Below are 19052 nucleotides of genomic sequence, written 5' to 3'. Positions count from 1 at the left end.
TGTATAGCCTCTGCAAATTATAAGTTAGTCTCTTTATGCTGAACCTAACTAATCTTTCGTCGCGTCATTTTGTATTTCCTCCAGCTGACCTGTTTGCGCGCAGGGAAGTGCTGTTCTCGTGTTGAATTGTTGTAATAATAACTGTGAACTTCCTTTCCATGAGCGATATGACTGATATAATCCAGCGACGTTTGTGACAGATAACCTTGTTTCATTGAGGAAACATGTGTCCTGATGATACTCAATAGTATTAAAACATTGACAGATTGACGTAAATGATTGCGGCTGATGTCCTGGTCACCTAGTTTCAACTTCTTTAAACTAACCAAAAATATCTTATCGATCAGATTATACATACTATATATATATATATATATATATATATATATATATATATATATATATATATATATATATATATAAATGATTGCTGAATGACAGATTCTAATCTCCCTCTCTCGCTCTCTCTCTCTCTCTCTCTCTCTCTCTCTCGCTCTCTCTCTCTCTCTCTCTCTCTCTCTCTCTCTCTCTCTCTCTCTCTCTCTCTCTCTCTCTCTCTATATATATATAGATATAGATATAGATATAGATATAGATATAGATATAGATATAGATATAGATATAGATATAGATATAGATATAGATATAGATATAGATATATATATATATATATATATATATATATATATATATATATATAACATATATTACCGTCGCAGACGCAACTTAACATTACCGAAATCTGGGGATCCGGGAAAAATAGGGTTGTCAGATATTATGATAGGCTCGGTCAATCTTATCGGCCCCTCCCCAAACCGATTTCAGAAAGTGATGCCTTGCACCCAACTCAAAGATTCCCGCAAAGCTCCTGTTTCCTGTGTGCTTGGAGCGGAATGTCATTCTTGCAAAATATCTTACGGGCCGATGCGAAACAAAACTAACCTTGGCATCAGTAACGCAGATATCGGTGGCCGAGATCCGAGTGAGATCACGATTTGGGTGTGGATTGGTCAACCCTGTCGGCTGAGCACCCCAGCCCACTTTAAAAAGTGTCTCCTCTGCCGACGCTGAAGCATGTGATAGCTTTGCAAGGCAATGAGCCTTCGGGTACCTGATTCCCGAAATAAGGCGACTGAAAGCACTCACATTTTCCAAAGTGTCATAATTTAGGGCTGCTAGCACTGCAATGCATGCATACAATGTTTTTTCTTCGGACGTTTTTGAACCCCACGTGTGGGCATGATACTTTTATGATATACTTTATGATACACTAATGACACTTTGGCCACGCCAAGTAGCACTCCTTAACTGAAAGCCTCTGCTTTTATTTTTAAGCAAACTTTCAAACCTCGGCGGCCCTCTTCAAGCATTCTGCGGAGGGGGGTCTGAGGCATTCTAGCTGCCCTACTGCTCCTTACACCGCCAGCATGAAAGGATAGGAGCAGTGATATACTCTGCTCGAATGCCCTATTTAGCTCCATAATCACACTATCGAACAGCGTTCACTTGCGGAAGCTACACACACCAGTGGTGAGCTGGAATTACTGGGCTTCCCTCGGCGCGGTCCGAGCGGGGCTTTGGAACGGCTGGCACGAGAAGCGGCACATCTCTCTGGCAACACAATGCTGCAGTGGGCTCAAGGCCACGTTTGCACCATCTCTGGGTCGAGTGGCTCCTGAACTGAAGGGTCACGTGACGGAGATGGATTTTTCTCCAGTCATTCACGCGCGGAGCGCGAACGGTTCGAGACGCGGTACAATGGGGCCTCGCGCGCCATTCTGGACGGGCTTCAACCTGATACGCGGAGGATGCAATGCTTGTTCTGCTGATGTGAAATGCGCAATGTCGAAAGTCGTGACACGGCGCTCGTTTTTTATCTGCAGCCACACCGGGCTTCCCGCGTGAAGCCCTGCGCCGCTCTCGCAATCACTAACAAATGGGCTACTCGCCTTGTGCCACGATGGATGGAGTCAGGCACTTGCAAGCAGTGGCCAAAGCAAGCTCGCAAGCATGGAAGCATGTTGGTAATCGCATTTGGTGTAATACATCAATACTTCCGTAAGCACAGCCCCATTACCAATCCCTGGGCCAAGGTCACCGATCGTTATGCATCATCTGCTAACGCGAATGTAAGCAGCGCTGAAAAATATGTCTCCTTTCCTTCCGAGCGTTCGACGATAGAATATTGGAAAATATGAGGTACTACCCTAGATTAAATAATCTTTTGTTAACAAACCATGCTACGTCGAACACTCGAATCTTCACGTTGTGCTGAGGTGGTCGCTGCGCATATCATCAGTTAAAATTGAAGCGTTCGCTTAGTTTGTGTGCCAGGTCATACGCTGTGTATTAAGATGACTTTCAAGAGCTGTCTTTGACACCTTGGGAAAAGGACACCTTGGCATGGGTTTATCTGATTTCGGAAAACTCTGGAGTGATTTCTGCTCGAAATGGGACAACTGTCGAATTCGCATACCAGCATAGGCAATGTGCCGATTTCGTCACTTACTACAGCATGCCCCATTATGTAAATTTCCGAGAAGATACCTATAAAACCAGGAGAAGGGAACGGCCGACAGCTAGGCTGAAACAGGAGTGAACGGTGGCGCCGCCGTCTAACTGTGGTGGTTGACAGCCATGACCAACGGGCTGTCATGTAGGATAACCAGCATGACAAAATAGCATTATTTTGTATTCCTGGCATCAAACAGCAAAACAGTGTTGTCAGTTGTACAAAGCATCAATATCGTCCTATAACAACACCATCAACAGCGAGCTCGCCCGAGGGCACCACGTTCCTGCGCTGAAGTACAAGGCCCGCGGACAATCCCCATACAATACCAACTCAAGTTTCACAGAACTCTACGGACTCTGCAAGCACATATGGATGCAAGACAGGACACCAACAAGCCCTCCGCTGCTCTGGAAGCATGGGCATTCCCATCCATCCGTTCTCCCGGCTGAGTTGTGCCCGGCGCCCTCCACAGCGACCCCATGCAGGCACGACCCCCACCGCATCAGCGCATGATAATCTAGATTTGTGGTTGGTGAGGCGTTCTCCTAGCTTCGCCACCCCACGCCCCCATTCCAACCCAAGCGGCACACGTTCACCAAGACATTAGCGGAAGTGGCGCTGTTGACCGTCGTGACCAGCCACAGATGGCGTCCGGGCACCGCTGGAGTCTGCTGGGGGCCGTCTGTCAATAGCCCGTAAAACCGCCCCTGGTCCTGACTCGTCAACAGCTCAGGACTGAGACAATAACTGGTCGAAGCCAGTCCTCTAGCCGGGCCGGCGCTAACTGGGCGCCGTCTGCGAGATGGTGGCGGATGATGTCGACCCAAATCCCAGCCGCGCGCGCGCTCGCCGGCGCCGCCGGCCTGCGCGCGGGTCCAGGCCGCCCGCTTCTGCTGCTTCGATAGCTGCTCCCGTTTCTCCTTCCGACCAGGACCGTCCTGTAACAGAGCGGCGCACTGAGGGGAAAGCGGGTCCAGTCGTGGCAGCCGCTGTGTCACGACTGGCGGCCAGAGGAGACGGGGCAGGCGCTAAGACAGCAATGCACTGGGTGGAGAGCAACCCCTTGGCATCGCGGTGTTACGACTGGGCGGACAGGAAACGGCGCAGGCGCTGAGAAGGCGACGCACTGGAGGAGAGCAACCCCTTGGCAGTCGCGGTGTTACGACTGGCAGACAGGAAACGGCGCAGGCGCTGAGAAGGCGACGCACTGGGGGAGAGCGACCCCTTGGCAGTCGCGGTGTTACGACTGGCAGACAGGAAACGGCGCAGGCGCTGAGAAGGCGACGCACTGGGGGAGAGCGACCCCTTGGCAGTCGCGGTGTTACGACCGGCAGACAGGAAACGGCGCAGGCGCTGAGAAGGCGACGCACTGGGGGAGAGCGACCCCTTGGCAGCCGCCAGGGGACGGGGCAGGCGCTGAGCACTTGGCCTGAGTGGAAAGCTAGCACACCAGCCCGCAAAAGCCCGAAAAAAGGTCAACAGAAAACATTAGCCAGCAGGTTGACAGTCAACACAGCACGATGTCCACAAGGTCCTCGAATGGAGGTGGGGCACCATGGTGTCGGCCGCCAACCGTCAGATCTCGGTGAGATGTCATCCACCTGGGAAAGCACACATGAAGCTTTGGCATATTGGTGCAGTAAAAGTAAACTGCAACATGTGCTTGCAATCTGGTACATCAGGTTTTTAGTGAGTACTTTCAGTTCCCCCAGCGAGATGTCCCCACAGGGACCCAAACAGCATTACAGCATAACAGACCTGTGTTATACTGAGCTCCTCCACCTCCTCGGTGACCTCCGCCATCACAGGGGCCAAAGTCTGTTGCTCCATGAGGTCTGTGACATTTTCCTTGACCCACTCGAAGAGAGTAAATGTCATGGACATGCCAAGCATGGCCTCAGCCTGCTCCTGCACCTGGCTGACCACATGCTGCTTCACTGGTGGCAGACTGGCCATGAACAAGAGAGTGAGTCAGTGATGTTCTGCATAGGTGTACCAGCTGTCACAGACCACACTGTGCTTAATAAATACACCTGCCAATCCCAGTGTATGACATAGCTCTGCACAAACATCACACATGCACTAAATCCCATCATTACAAGACTCATTGATACTCTCAACCAGCAATGCTGGTAGTCATGGAGGTTGAAGTAAACATGACACTTTGCCTTTGCCTCATTAATTTACCATTGCTACCAGAATTCATATCCAGTAATTGCCATGTAACAGCATATACAAAATGGACTTCTCACAATGCCACTTATCACAACACATGTCATAAGAGGAAGATTAACAGATAAAAGCAAGTACAGTAAACTTCCAATGCACATACTCACATATGGTTGTTATAAAATGCATCAAGGTTGACATTTGGGAGCTCATCAGGGTAACTGTCTGTCCATTTCACTTCAACCAAGAAAGATTGTTTTTCACCATCATCTCCAAACTAAAAGAACATGAAAAAATAAAGGTGAATTAGATCAGCAGCTGAAATTTAACAGTCAGCCACAGCATATTCACATCATGTGGACACAATTTTTGTGTTCTGCTTCAAAATTATAACATATACATAACCTTCCACAAAGCAGCAAACAACCACATAAGGTTATCATAAAAAACAGAGTGATAGGAATGTGCCTCAAAGTGGTTCAGAGGCATATTATAAATATTAACACCAAACATTTTGAAGATTATGCATGACATAACTCAGCTAAATAGAAAAGTCCTGATGAAAGCTGATCAATTTCTATTCATCTGTAGTGTTACTAAAGAAAGCCCAGCTGCCTCAAGAAGGACAGGACTTAGAGATAGCTGGGACCTGAGGTTAATACTTGCCTTATACTGAAAAGTTTTCTCATCAACTTCAATGAAAGCTGCATCACCTTCATATATTGATCTAAGGACTTCCAGCTCCTCAGCTTGCATCTCTGATGACATCTTGGTAGCTCTGAAAGAATTAAGTGGTCATGATTATATGAGGTGGCTGTTAACCATGCTCATGTACCCTGTGACATCCACTTTGGTACAGAAGCAACACAAAAAACACATTCCATGACATGAATGGTTTCAGGTGCATGTGCATGAGTATATTTGTGGATAAACAAATTCAACATTGAAATAGTACTTAAGCCTAAATGAGATAATAGATTCTGAGATATTCAATAGCACTATGCTAATTTGTTTAACATGACAAAGCAGCATTAGCATTTTTTAGATCTGGCATTTAGCAACGTCTACTTGTGCTTGCCCCCTTTTGAGGAATATGTGACCCGTGGCCCCAACTCGGCCCTTGGCAACTACCAGCTAACACAGCTCTGTACTACAAAGTGCGAATTGCTCTATGGGGCGCAGTGTTCCTAAATTTGTATCCACACACTTTTTCAAACACACCGTTTTTTTCTACAAGGACCGTGTTTTTCCCCACGGTTCACAGCTCTTCGGTACCCTTTGATGCACGTGTGCCCATTTCTTTGAACTGGCACCTACCTGAACCTGCGGATCTCAAAGGCCACGTCTCTCTAAAACGCAGCTCAGCAACCTGAGTATACGTGGTGTTCTATTGCCCCGGATATGCGAGATCCGCAAGATTTGAGTGGCTTTTTCAGGCTCGACCCTTTACAAAACAGCTATTTTTAACAACTGTAAAAGCTGGTTTTCGCGATTTCGCCCGCATTTCAGGATGCCCAGGATGAGCAGGATCGACGAGTGCAACAAGGTATGAAAACAATACTAATAAGTATCATTGGAATAATGCACCAAAAACTCTAGGAAAAAAATCATTTTAGCACACAAACTGTGCCATGGCTGTCCCCCAAAACTTGCATTACCATATATTTGAAAATAGAAGAAATGCTAGTTGTGACGAACATGCTCCAAGTCAGCTGATTCTATGTCAAAGATGCGGTATATATGTCTTCTACTTCAATGCTTTTTTGCGGGCCCCTGCTACCGACCATAACAATGGGCGGGGTGTGGGCATGCCCAGGGTAGTTAGGTTTGTGTTCTGGGTCCCACTAGTTGATTAGGTTAGGTGAAGCAAGGAGGAAGCGACAATATGGAATTTCTGCTGAATAATTATATCTTGTGTCCCACTTTGACCCGCATTCTGTGAAGCAGTCAGCGATCCTGTGTGTGACATGCGGGTCAGACTGCCAGAAATGCACGGTACGTCGGGTACGTCTGGCGATCAGCAATATTGCGGCAATACTTTCGGGTTATGTGCGTCGTAAATGCGAGCATTCAGAGTTTGGTGAATAGTCGCCATCAATTTCAGCATGCAGATTGTGCTGCAAGGAGTTTTGATGTATGAGTAGTTTTGTGCTAAAATGCTCCTAAATTATTTTTATGCAATAATGTAATTGTATTTTCAGAGGATAGAGTGAGATGAGTATTGTTCTCCTACCATAAGGCTAAGCATGCTGGAAGGGCTTCATAAAACTAAGAAACCTAAAAATTCAAGTGGTTAGTTATTCCAAAGCATTGATATTTTGAAAAAGAACAATCTTAATGTTCCACATGCTTGACTGCTCAGAAGGCATTCAACAATTCTAAGATGAATCCTTGGTTGACTGATTTGCTGCTGATGAACAGGTTTGAACAAACAAATTATGCAATTAACTTGTGAAACTTCTCTGAATGATTCACCATAGCTTCCAAAGATGCCCAAGTCAAAGATACATGCAGTGGCACCAGAGATTTAACCAATATTGGCAAGGGTGGCAGACCCTGTAGAGCCTTGTCCTACTTCTACTTGGGGTCAAAACAATCATGCTACTTTGTTTGACCCCAAAATTGATGGTACCCCCTTCATTAAGCATTCTTGCCATGCAAAGATAAAGCCACAGATGTTCTGATGTGAAGCCTGTGATTTTTGTCTTGTCGTTGCTTGGGAGACCAGTGTGCTGTCACTGCTTAGGATTGGCCCTTCAGCATTTGACATCCCTTATATCAAATCCAGTTGGAGTCCTAGGTTGGCACCACAGTGATACTTTTTTGTCAGTGAAAAAATAGTGCTCCTTTTATGTAATAATGCAGCCTTGACCCTAAGAAGTTGCTTTTTCCAGGTATCAAATGAGTTAGTTGTCTGCTCCAGCCATGTCTTCTGAAAAGAAAACATCTAAGAAGGAAGCAGGCTTTGAAGGAATGGTCAAAGGTGTGTGACCTCTGTATGGATACATGTGCAATGACTGTTGGGAGTGAAATGCAGTTAAATGACCCCATCACCAGTGTTGTGTTCATCATGGTAGAAAAATGGAAGCAGAACAGCATGTCTCCCCACCACATATCTATGACATGCTCTCAAACATAATGAAGAGGAACATATCATATAGCTTGCCATGAATGGCATCAAGCTCACATGAAAATGAACAAGAAGACCAGCACTGACACATGTTTCACATACTCCAGACTTTGTGTTTTTTGTGCATCTGGTGATGTTGGTCATGGTCATTCTTCATGGGGTGCACAGAGTGCAGCTGGTATGGGTGAGGCCATCACCTGAGCATCCCCTTCCACATGCTCTTCATGTCCACAGAGCTGAAGCAGCAGCTGACTGAGCAGGTGCGGTGTCTGGACACACGGGCTGACACACAGGCAGCGCTGCTGTTTGAACTACAGGTAAGCAGACAGTGTGAGTAGGGTGTCAACGTACACCTAGCTAACAGTGCAGGCAGTGCTGTTTTTTTAACTTCAGATGAGCTGGTGTCAGCACATTAGCCACATGAAGTCAAGACATCAGCATTCCTTGTTATGACACAAATTTCAGGAATAGTTCAATTATTTTGCTCATATGATTCTCTGTTATTAGTGTATTTGGTGTCCTTTTGTAATTTACAAGAAGATTTTGCACATTTTATTGGCAATACATGGTGTGAGGTCGCTTACCTGACTCGACTTGAAGTTGGTCATTTTCGCCAGAATCGAGACACACATGGCTCGGGATTCAGCTCAAACAGACGTAGCCAGGCAGTATTATTTGACTGCATTTAACAGTCTGACTACATGACCAGTCAGTGGCTAGCGCGTGGCAGGTCTCGCTGGGTTATTCACTGTCGAGAAGAAGGTGGGGCCGGCCCAGTTGCTGACCAGGGAGGGCAATAGGTCTAGATATAGGTCGAGGTCTAGGGCGAGCCCTGAGACCTCGAAGAGTGGGAATTTTCGCTCTTCAGGCCAGGCTTTCAGAAAACTGTCCCGGTCCTTAAGACTTGTCTTTCTGAATGACCTCGCGCCCGATCAGCCTCCGGCCGGCCCGCACGCGTCCAGGAAAGGGTAGGGGCTACCAGCCAGCCGGGGCGCGTGGTCTAGCTGTGGGGGAACAAAATGGACCTTAAGTATCGACAGCCCATGGGCGGGAGAAATCAAGAACGACTGTTTCTGAAAAGGGTGTAATGCGGGAATCCGTTGTTACAAATGAATTCATGACGTCGCGTTAGTTTTGTGCATTGTTTCATTCAAGCTGGTAACACACATTATTCTATTCGATAGCAATCGGTCCCGTTCATCACATTTGGAAGTGGTCCACTTGACTTGACTGAGAAAAACGGCATGGCCCGCATGTGAGGGTCGTCCTGGGCAACTTTCTGGGTTGACAAATTAATGATCAGCATGATATGTGAGACAGAACGTAGACCAGTTAGTCGTGAGCGGCGACAGGAGAAGCCGCTGTTCCGTACTAGCTTATTTTATTACTTGCTATTTATCTTTTGTTTATGTCATTTTGTTATGTTGTCATTACATTATCGCCCGGCTTTCCAGGACTTTTTTCGGCGGCGTGCGGACCTGGAGCTGGAGTACAGCAGGAATCTCGACAAGCTGCACAAGTCGCTCAGCCAACGGCACAAGGATCTGAAACAGAGGCGAGTCGTGATGTCACCACCTCCATTTTGTCGGGGAAGTGGCTTACAAGCACTTGTATCGCCGTTCGCGCCCCTGTCTGAGCTGTCCAACATAGCAGGTGTTTGAGACCACGTTAACCGCCGCGACTGGTGCCCCAGAGTCGATGCCGTGCGCTAGCGCGCGGACTCTGCTGTCCCGGACGTCTGTGAGCTGGGTTTTGTGTCGACCCGCGGTGGCGCGCCGCCCGCCTGCCAACCGGCGCCAGGGCGGTGACTCAGCTCTGCTGGATGCCCGCAGACGAGACCAAGCGCACCTCTTCTCGTCGTACAGCTGCTGGCAGCAGCTGATCCAGCAGACGCGCCACGAGTCGCGTGACCGCGCCACCATCGGCGACGTCTACTCCACCGTGGTGCCGCAGAAGCTGGCGCGGCTCGGCGACGACCTGCTGCGCGTGCACAAACGGGTGGGCACGGGTGCTCTGGAGGCTACAAGTGGTGTGGTGCGGACGGGTGGGGTCGGCCACTCACGCCCAGCGATATGGCTGTTTTGCGGGTGTGTTGCAGCCATGGGGTACGGGCGGGCCTGGCGTATGGAGGGTGTAGTGCAAGCAGGCTGACCTGCAGCTACTTGGCTATAAACGGCCACGGACTGGTAATGAACCAAATCACTGGCTCATAGTCCGCGATTTCCGTGGGCTGTAAGGAGGGCTTTGTAACTAGGACACTGCTGCAGAGTGATGTAAATGGGTCGAATTCATTGGCGCTGATTGGTTTTGACGTCAAGTTATCAATTGTAGCTGCTAAAGACTGAGGCTAGTGAGCAAAGTAGGATTTCAGCCAAAAGGAACTCTTGGTTATGACTAGTGCTTGTGGTTGTTGTTGATGCACATTCTGCAAGCGGTGTTCCAGCATTTCACAAAATTTGTATGCATATCTGCGGTGAGCCCAGGACTGCCTCAATAAGGGTGTTTTTTCTTTATTTTAGTGCCGTCAAGTCTGCACGGATTCTCACGAAGAGTTGTTGAAGCTGATCAATGAACTCCAGGCAGCTACCAAGACGTACAACATGTACTACGCACAGTTCAGCACCGCCGAAGGTAAACTTCAGTACGTAGTCAACCAGAAGGCCAAGCTGGAAGTAAATCTGCCAGAAGAGAAGCTTGAAAAATCCAGGAAGTTCAGGCTGGTGGAGAAGGAGATTGTCAAGGTGGGTGGAACTACGTGCATACTGTCGCAGAGTGTCCTGATATATCCGGGGTACTGCACGGTCATATTGCGCTTCGATGGCTCCCTTTGTGGTGTCTTCATGAAGTATATGCAAATTACTGTGTCATGGGCAGCATGCACTGCCGTTGTTTGACTGCTACTCCGGGCGACATTCGGCCGGGCAGTCTTATGGCGTCCGCTAACGCTCTGCACTACCCGGCAGCGACGCAACAAATACCAGGACACGCGGCTGCAGGCGCTGCGCGCGCGCAACGACTTCATCCTCTGCCTGGAGGCGGCCAACGCGGCCGTGCAACACTACTTCGTGGACGACCTGCCGGACGCGTTGGACTGCGCCGACACGGGCGTGCACGCGGCGCTGGGGCGCGCCCTGCTGATGGCCACCGACGCCCAGGAGGGCACCATTGACGGCCTGCGGCAGGGCGTGGAGGCGCTGACCAGGGCCGTGTCCGCTCTTGACGCCCGGCTCGACAAGCAGCGCTTCATCGAAGCCAACAACGCCTCGTTCATGCTGCCGAAGAAGTTCGAGTTCGTGCCGTATAAGGGAGATATTGTGAGTGATCCAGCGTGTCGGGTTTCGGAGTGACAGTGATTTTGCTTGGAGTTTTGCCGCCGTGGATTCATTTCAAGCCTTACACTGCTACTTTTCCGCGCTCTAAGGGTGCCGCCCCGGATATTTGACGGAGATTCACTGTTGTTTTCGGGTGCATTCTGTTGTGCTTTGGCTTGAGCTTCCTCGTAAGGCCTGACATTTGTCTTCGACGGCCCTTCACGATCTCGTCATGTCTTAACGGGTCACCGTGACGGCCCGCGGGGCCGACTTCATTGCACTGCTGCTCGCCTGCACCTAGCTGAAACCCCGGACACCAGAGCTTTTGGCGCTTCCCATAGATGTCGCGCTACGACGTCGATCCAGCGATCCTGGACGAGACGCGGCTGCGCTACGACGCGCTGGGTCGCCGCATCGAAGCGCTGCGTACGGCCACCGACGAGCAGTGGAAGACGATGGAGACGGCCGAGCGGTCCCTGCTGGAGATGGCCGGCACGGCGGAGATCGACTGCCGCGGCCTCTTCCAGTCGCCCAGCGCGCCGCGGCCCACGGAGACGGCACTGGCCAAGCAGCGTGGCGACCAGCTGGAGACCGGGCAGTTCTACGTGACGGTACGGGGCGTCACTGCCCGGCGGTGTCACGTCCTTTGCCAGTGACCTGGTATTGAAACAGCTGGCCCACCCATGCACGTCACCGCAACGATTATGGTAGCCTTAAGACGAATTTTTAGTCGTTTCTGGCATTTCTGGAAGCCCAGTCATGGTCTTTGTTACAGACGGCTGGAGACGGGACAGTGCCGCGCGTCTGCCATGAAATTGATGCTGGAAATGTTCATGTGGGTTAAAGTTTGTTAGATCAGTCAGCTTGTCAGAATCCAACCCCAGTTAGTCAGAAGTTTGCCGAGTTGTCGGCACCCCCTGAGAAGATTGTGTGACCGTGCTTGACCTGTCATTCTCCTTGGCCGAGGTTTGCGACCGTGCTATCTACATTCTGTCCGGTACAAGTTTGTCAGATTTGTGACCAACTCTGACTCTGATTCGGACGCCCACCTGTGCGTCCCGAAGGGGCAGAGTGTTGTTGGACTCGTGGTTGACTGCGGGAATTGCCCTATCTCTCCCGCGGAAGTGCCGTGTTCGCGGCGACTCAACCCTGGTCCCCTCCGCCGGCAGAAGTTCGCAGAGTTCGTGGCCGACTCGAACCTGCTAGCGCGGCTGCAGGTGAAGCGCGAGCTGCTGCGCTCGGGGCTGAGCGAGCATGCGCCCGAGCTGGAGCGGTCCGGTCGCGCCGTCTGCCCGCCGCCGCCGCGCCGTAAGCGGCTGGGCCGCGCGCCGGCCGACGGCCAGCCGCGCCTCTTTGGCGGCAGCCTGTCCGAGTACCTGGAGCAGAGCGGTCAGGACATCCCGCTGATCGTGCGCTCGTGTGTGCGCGTCATCAACCTGTACGGTCTGCATCATCAGGGCATCTTCCGCGTGTCCGGCTCGCAGGTGAGACTGCACAGGACGGATGGGCTGACGTGTCGGCACCAGACGCCATCAGGGCTGTGAGCAGGGGGATCGGGCTGAGGTGTCAGCACCAGACGCCATCAGGGGTGTGAGCAGGGGGATCGGGCTGAGGTGTCAGCACCAGACGCCATCAGGGCTGTGAGCAGGGGGATCGGGCTGAGGTGTCGGCACCAGACGCCATCAGGGCTGTGAGCAGGGGGATCGGGCTGAGGTGTCGGCACCAGACGCCATCAGGGCTGTGAGCAGGGGGATCGGGCTGAGGTGTCGGCACCAGACGCCATCAGGGCTGTGAGCAGGGGGATCGGGCTGAGGTGTCAGCACCAGACGCCATCAGGGCTGCGAGCAGGAGGAACGGACTGAGGTGTCAGCACCAGACGTCATCAGGGCTGTGAGCAGGGGGATCGGGCTGAGGTGTCGGCACCAGACGCCATCAGGGCTGTGAGCAGGGGGATCGGGCTGAGGTGTCGGCACCAGACGCCATCAGGGGTGTGAGCAGGAGGATCGGGCTGAGGTGTCGGCACCAGACGCCATCAGGGCTGCGAGCAGGAGGAACGGACTGAGGTGTCGGCACCAGACGCCATCAGGGCTGTGAGCAGGGGGATCGGGCTGAGGTGTCGGCACCAGACGCCATCAGGGGTGTGAGCAGGAGGATCGGGCTGAGGTGTCGGCACCAGACGCCATCAAGGCTGCGAGCAGGAGGAACGGACTGAGGTGTCAGCACCAGACGTCATCAGGGCTGTGAGCAGGGGGATCGGGCTGAGGTGTCGGCACCAGACGTCACCAGGGCGTCTGCATGCGGGTCCTTAAGGCACTGGAGACATTCGACTCGGGATCAGTGTGCGTGTTCCTAAGCACGACAGGCATCCAACTCTGGATCTGCACGCCTGTCCTTGAGGCGCGGAAGGCATTCAGCTTCTGATCAGTTTGTATGCCCTTAAAGCAGAAGAATTCACGCGGGCTTAAGTTCGCATGTTTCAAAGTTCCGAACGCATTGTTGTGACTATGTTCCTGTCGTGTTAACACGAGCAGACCGCGCTCTGCGGTTTTGCTGTGTTTCGTCGGTGGCCGGCTGCACAGTATGAACGGGACGGTGAGCGAGTCTGTCAGACATGGTCGAGTCTGTGCATCGATCACCTGCCACCGCCTGGCCGCAGGTGGAGATCAACAACTTCCGCGACAGCTTCGAGCGCGGCGAGGACCCGCTGGCGGACGTGTCGGACGCCTCCGACATCAACTCGGTGGCCGGCGTGCTGAAGCTGTACCTGCGCGAGCTGCGCGAGCCCTTTTTCCCGACCCAGTACTTCGACCAATGCATGGAGATCGCCCGTGAGTCCAGCGGCGCGCACGGGGTGTGTTGTATGTGTACGGTTGTGAGTGTACTTGCGGCAGGTGGACGGGCTGCGGTAGTGGCACGGTTTTTGAACCCGCGTTCGTGCCCCTATGACGACTGTGGCGGTTCAAGCTGAGAGGACCTGGTGACGGCTACGGACCAGAACATTGAACAACAGTCGGCCACGCTCCCCCAAGAGGACCACACATCCCCAAACCAACTGCGCTCTCCCAGGCCGACCACACTCCACAAGCCGACCACGCTCCCCAAGCCAGCCACGCTCCCCAAGCCGACCACACTCCACAAGCCGACCACGCTCCCCAAGCCGGCCACGTCCCCCAAGCCGGCCACGTCCCCCAAGCCCACCACGCTCCCCAAGCCGGCCACGTCCCCCAAGCCGGTCATGCTTCCCAAGCCGGCCACGCCCCCCAAGTCGACCACGTTCCCCCCCCAAGTTGATCACCATGGGCGGTGTTTTTGGTCGCGTTTTATTTGAATGTCATTGTTTCCGCGTCACATTCCTCGTTATTGCATCACATGCTTCGTTAGGATCATTCCTGACTGATTAAAGATTGCTCACTGTTTGTGCCCTCCAAGCATGCCATACCTTCCTAGTTAGGTCAGTGCCCCATTCCATCCTACGCTCGCGCCCCACGCCAGATGGGGATGCGGGTGCTGTCGCGGCTGACGCGTCTCCCCCGGCGGCCGCAGAGCTGGGCAGCTCGGACGATCAGACGGCGCGGCTGCGCGAGCTGGTGTCGGCCCTGCCGCGCGCCGTCCAGCTGGTCATGCGCTACCTCTTCGCCTTCCTCAGCCAGTGAGTGCCGCCAACCGAGCCGGACCGGGGCGGCTCAGCGCGGCGGCTCTCTGCCGCCGTGCGTCGACAGCTGTTGGGCTGGTGTGTTGCGTTTCGGGCAGGGTCTTGGTTTAGTATCGGGTTTTATATCCAACGTTTGTATTTATTGGACTATTCTCTTGGACTATTTTGGGCTTAGACCATTATCACGGTGTAGGGTGGATGGAAAGAGTTCCCTCGCGATTTCCCTACTTCAAACCAGTGCGCATGGGAGCTAACACGTGTCAGCCAGTTCGACGGCCCCCCTCCTTTTCACGCAGTTGTTGATTGCGACATCTGATCAGCCTTCCAGTCGATGCCAAAAAGTTCGAAGCCGTTGTAAGGGGCGTGTGCTTCTGCGCCTTGTGATCTGGCCATTGGCCTCCGCACTGTGCCATGACGACCGCGCTGATTGGTGGCGTCCGTGGCGCCGCTGTCCGCCAGCCTGTCCGAGTTCAGCGACGAGAACATGATGGAGCCCTACAACCTGGCCATCTGCTTCGGCCCGACCCTGCTGCCCATCCCCGAGAGCAAGGATCAGGTGCAGTACCAGAACCTGGTCAACGAGCTGATGAAGCACATCATCCTCTGCCACGACGGCATCTTCGCGTGCGACGGCGGGCCCGTCTACGAGAAGTACATCAGCAGGGGCCCGACCGAGGCGGAGGAGATCGGAGAGGCGCCCTCGGAGACGGCCGCCCAGCTGGACGGCGCTGAGCTCGAGCCGCCCTCCGAGGACGGTGAGCGGGCGCAGCCGGGCGCCAGACGCGGCCGGGCGCCAGACGCGGCCGGGCGCCAGACGCGGCCCGGCGCCAGACGCGGCCGGGCGCCAGACGCGGCCGGGCTCGCCGTCTGCGGCCGGGGCGGTCCGGGAGGACGCCGCGGCTGGTCTGCCGAGCCGACTCTGGAGGCAGTGTAGGGGCTCCGACCGTGGGACTCGCCGGTGGTGTAGAGCGGCCCCCTCATGGGGAGTCAGCAATCATTAGCGGCTGTGCTAATGCTCGCTCGGAAGGGTTCGTCGCATCGCCAGCGTGGCACGGCGAGTAGCGGATGTCGACCGTAGCAACCGTGGGGAGGGGTACAAGGTCCTGGGACCCTTGGTTGGGCTCCTGGCACATGGCTGCCAGGCACGGCTCGTAGCCATGATTGTCCCTGGGAGCAGCTGTGCAGAGTTCCGTGGCACGAGGAGATCTGTCGTTTTCGTTGTTATGTTTGCTTTGTCCTTTGTTCGTTTTGTTTGTTTCAATTTCTGTTCTTTTTTTCGTAACCCATAGCTTACGTTTTTCCCTCAGATCCATTGATAAAAGAAAGAGAGCTGAACATAAGTTTGCAGATATTTGGCAGTAAGTATATGTGTTCTCTTTCCTTTTCTCCTTTTTTGCCGACGTGCAATGCTTTTGGCGAAAGTTGTTCTGATAGACTTACCAGATGAAAATTGATGTTAGTCCACAACTTTAAAATGCTGCTTCGTTAGGTAGCAAGCAGCCCTTACTTGACAATCGAATGCAATCTTATTTTGTAATATGGTGTGACCTTTGAGTTATTGCGCTCTAGGAAGGTCGTGACGTTGCCCTTTAGATTGTGCCTTGTCGACTGAAAGGCGTGTGGTGGTGGACCGCTGGTAGGTTTCTTGTTAAGCTCTTGACCACTCGTTTTGTCGTTTTCGTACAGCACTGCAGCATCGTTCATAATCGATGCTGAATTACGTTGGATGCGGAACAATTTCGGATTGTGGTGTAACGTGGCAATTTCGGAGGATACTATAACGGGGCTTTTCTCCGACGCTGGCTCCCATCTGGACTGAAGTGTATGCCCCCCCCCCCCCCGCCTCCGGCGGCCTCCGCGCCCGGCGCCCCTGACGCCGCCTGTGCCGGCGTGCCGCCAGAGGGCGAACAGCTGGAGGCGGTGGCGCAGTTCGACTTCTCGGCCCGCTCGCCGCGTGAGCTGAGCTTCCGCTGCGGCGACGTGTTGACGCTCTACAGGCAGGTGTCGTCCGACTGGTGGCGCGGCGCCTTCCGCGGTCAGGACGGCCTCGTGCCCGACAAGTACATCATGCTGCGCATCAGGTGTGTGGCTGCGGCGACCGGGGGCGCGGTCGGGATGGCTGGCGTGGCGGACAGACTGGCGTGTCTCAGCGACGACGCCCGCTTGCCAGATGGTAGTTTCCCCACAAACCACCGGTTCGAACGCAGTCTTAAGGGGCTTCGAATCGATTTTGTTGCCAAGGTTGTCTGTTGTCTTCCATGTACAAAGGCGGGGAGGATTATTAGACGGGTGGGACTTGATTGGGACGCGTTTGACGTGTCTGGTGATGGCAGCCGAGAGCATCTGACCCGCCCCGTCCCTCCAGGGACGAGGAGCGCACCAGCGGCTCCGAGTCGGGCAGCCAGCCGCGCGCGTCCGTCAGCAGCGAGCCGGCGCGGTCGGCCAGCCGCAGCGCCCGCTCCTCCACCTCCACCCTCTCCACCGCCTCCAGCTCCTCCGTGCTGGAGCACGCCGAGGTACTGGAGACCTCTGTTTGACTCCGCTCGAGCCGGCCGAGACCGCATGAGTCGTCCCATGGCTAGCCTCTGGGCGCGCTATTGACGGCTCTGGAGGGATCTCCCAGGAAGCGGACGTTGTGTACATATTCATGCCGCTTTGCCTGCCGACGCTTTTGGGGCTTTCCGTTGGCTACTAACGCCAAAACTGATGCGGGTTATGCTTGGTCCGTGTGGCGCCAGCAAGGGGCGGTGTGCAAGACGACGACTTTACGGTAAAGCTTTAACATTTCATTTGCGATGTGTTAACGATACATCGCAAGGACAGCGCTAAGCGAACGACTTGAGGATGTGCTTCTCGCAGTTGTCAGACTCGGGACGTTCAGTCGGTATTCCCAGCCTATCTTTAGCATACTGCAGGCATGGTAACTTCAAGAAAAATTGGCTAAATGCTCTGGAAGTGGAATCCTTGCTAAGTAAAACTTGCGGCGAAAACACCACCGCAGATGGGCGAACACAGTTCAGCGAGCGATATTTCCAAAAGATTTTGTGTTTCTCCACACAGGAGCAAGGTTGCCCCCTTTTTTAGTAGCGTGTCTTGGTCGATTGGCAGTTAGCCGCCGTAGACACGGTACGGTTTCTGTAACGCGAACACGTGTGTGCCACATCTCGACCAGTGCCTCGGACGTTCGCTGAGTTGGGCTAGAGGGTCGGCGCTGGGAAACTACAGAAACAGTGAATACAGCAACTGGCACTTTAAAAGTGTTGAGCGATTTTGTGGGCCTTGGGCCATTCAGGTGATAGCAAAGCTATCCCAGCTTTTTCGTTGTCGATTTTTCGGTTTAAGTCATATGAGATGTAGTAACCCGGCTATTTTCTAGATAATGGGTGGAGAGGATCAATCAGCCCCTAGATGGTCACGTTTCCCCAAATGTCACAAGCGTTTATTGAAGCTTTGCTCTCAAGTGATAGCACGTTTTTTCAAGAAGCTGGCAGCATGTTTAACGGTGGCCTTAACGCGGTGTGCGCTAATGGCGCGAATAACTGGCGGGCATTGCAATACATGTTATGTTTGGGCGGGTTTGCGGGACCGTGGCTGTGACTAATGTGTGGCTAACTGCGCTGTGCGCCTGGCCGGTGTCGGGCATCGCACTTGCCGTACGTTATGCCCCGCTGGGCTGCATTCACTTGCCAAGCTGTGTGCCTGTATGATACTCTGGCGAGCTGGAGCCGCGGCTGGCCAGTGGTGTCGGTTCCTGTGTGCCTGCGGTCTGCGGTTGCCGAGTCTCGCTGTCGATGTGTGTCCACGTCAGGCTGTGTTCACCTCTGGTGTCCGGTACTAACCGCCGGTGGCGGCTGCTATGCGCTGTCCGCGGTGGCGGCGCTTGACCCCCCTGTGACCCGATCGTAGGAACGCTGGCTGCCGGACCGGAGCGCCACGCTGCCCCGCGGAGGCGCGCCCACCCCCGCACCGCGCGCCGCCTCCCTCTCCCTTCTCCACCGGGCCGCCGCCGCCGCCGCCGCGCCGCCGGCCGCCGAGCCGGCCGTCACTCCACGTCGGCGGCCGGCGGAGGCGCCGCGCCCGACGCCCGGCGACGACGCCGACGGTGGCTGGACGGGCGACGTCACGCCCGACGCTGACACCGACGCCACTGCCGCTACCGACGCCGCCGACGGCGAGGACGAGGACGACGGTGACGAGCTGGAGCGGGCCATGCGCCAGATCACGCTGGTGACAGAGCGACTGCGCGCCGGCCAGCTGTCGCCCGACGAGAGCGGT

General features: G+C 53.7%; 1 protein-coding gene and 1 long non-coding RNA gene across 2 annotated transcripts; one reads left to right on the top strand and one right to left on the bottom strand.

The window, feature by feature from the left end:
* Window positions 1-3400: 3400 nt before the first annotated feature.
* On the bottom strand, window positions 3401-4939 carry LOC119090454 (uncharacterized). The gene is made up of 3 exons (XR_005093231.1): window positions 4852-4939; window positions 4274-4463; window positions 3401-3453 (listed from the first exon to the last, which is right to left on the bottom strand). It is a non-coding gene; the product is annotated as an uncharacterized LOC119090454 (long non-coding RNA).
* A 1550-nt stretch (window positions 4940-6489) lies between these two features.
* Window positions 6490-18759, top strand: LOC119090417 (SLIT-ROBO Rho GTPase-activating protein 3). Its single transcript, XM_037213217.1, has 15 exons — window positions 6490-6679; window positions 7579-7667; window positions 8049-8131; window positions 9269-9369; window positions 9647-9812; window positions 10334-10555; window positions 10778-11128; window positions 11467-11736; window positions 12295-12609; window positions 13782-13953; window positions 14669-14774; window positions 15237-15532; window positions 16085-16135; window positions 16678-16858; window positions 17143-18759. The coding sequence occupies exons 2-15, from the start codon at window positions 7610-7612 to the stop codon at window positions 17312-17314; spliced, it is 2544 nt and encodes an 847-aa protein (XP_037069112.1). The 5' UTR covers window positions 6490-6679; window positions 7579-7609; the 3' UTR covers window positions 17315-18759.
* Window positions 18760-19052: the final 293 nt, after the last annotated feature.

The sequence above is a fragment of the Pollicipes pollicipes genome, unplaced genomic scaffold (genome assembly GCF_011947565.3).
Source record: "Pollicipes pollicipes isolate AB1234 unplaced genomic scaffold, Ppol_2.1 Scaffold_3087;HRSCAF=3621_pilon_pilon_pilon, whole genome shotgun sequence".
Lineage (NCBI taxonomy): Eukaryota > Metazoa > Arthropoda > Thecostraca > Pollicipedomorpha > Pollicipedidae > Pollicipes > Pollicipes pollicipes.
The sequence above is the reverse complement of the archived record's forward strand: the minus strand, read 5'-3'. Positions and strand labels throughout refer to the sequence as shown.

Excerpts from the sequence above, each read along its gene's own strand:
- LOC119090417 (XM_037213217.1), top strand. The coding sequence starts at position 7,610 with ATGTCTTCTGAAAAGAAAACATCTAAGAAGGAAGCAGGCTTTGAAGGA. Across the intron at positions 9,813-10,333 it reads TGCTGCGCGTGCACAAACGG|TGCCGTCAAGTCTGCACGGA; the intron begins GTGGGCACGGGT and ends TCTTTATTTTAG. Across the intron at positions 11,737-12,294 it reads CCGGGCAGTTCTACGTGACG|AAGTTCGCAGAGTTCGTGGC; the intron begins GTACGGGGCGTC and ends CTCCGCCGGCAG.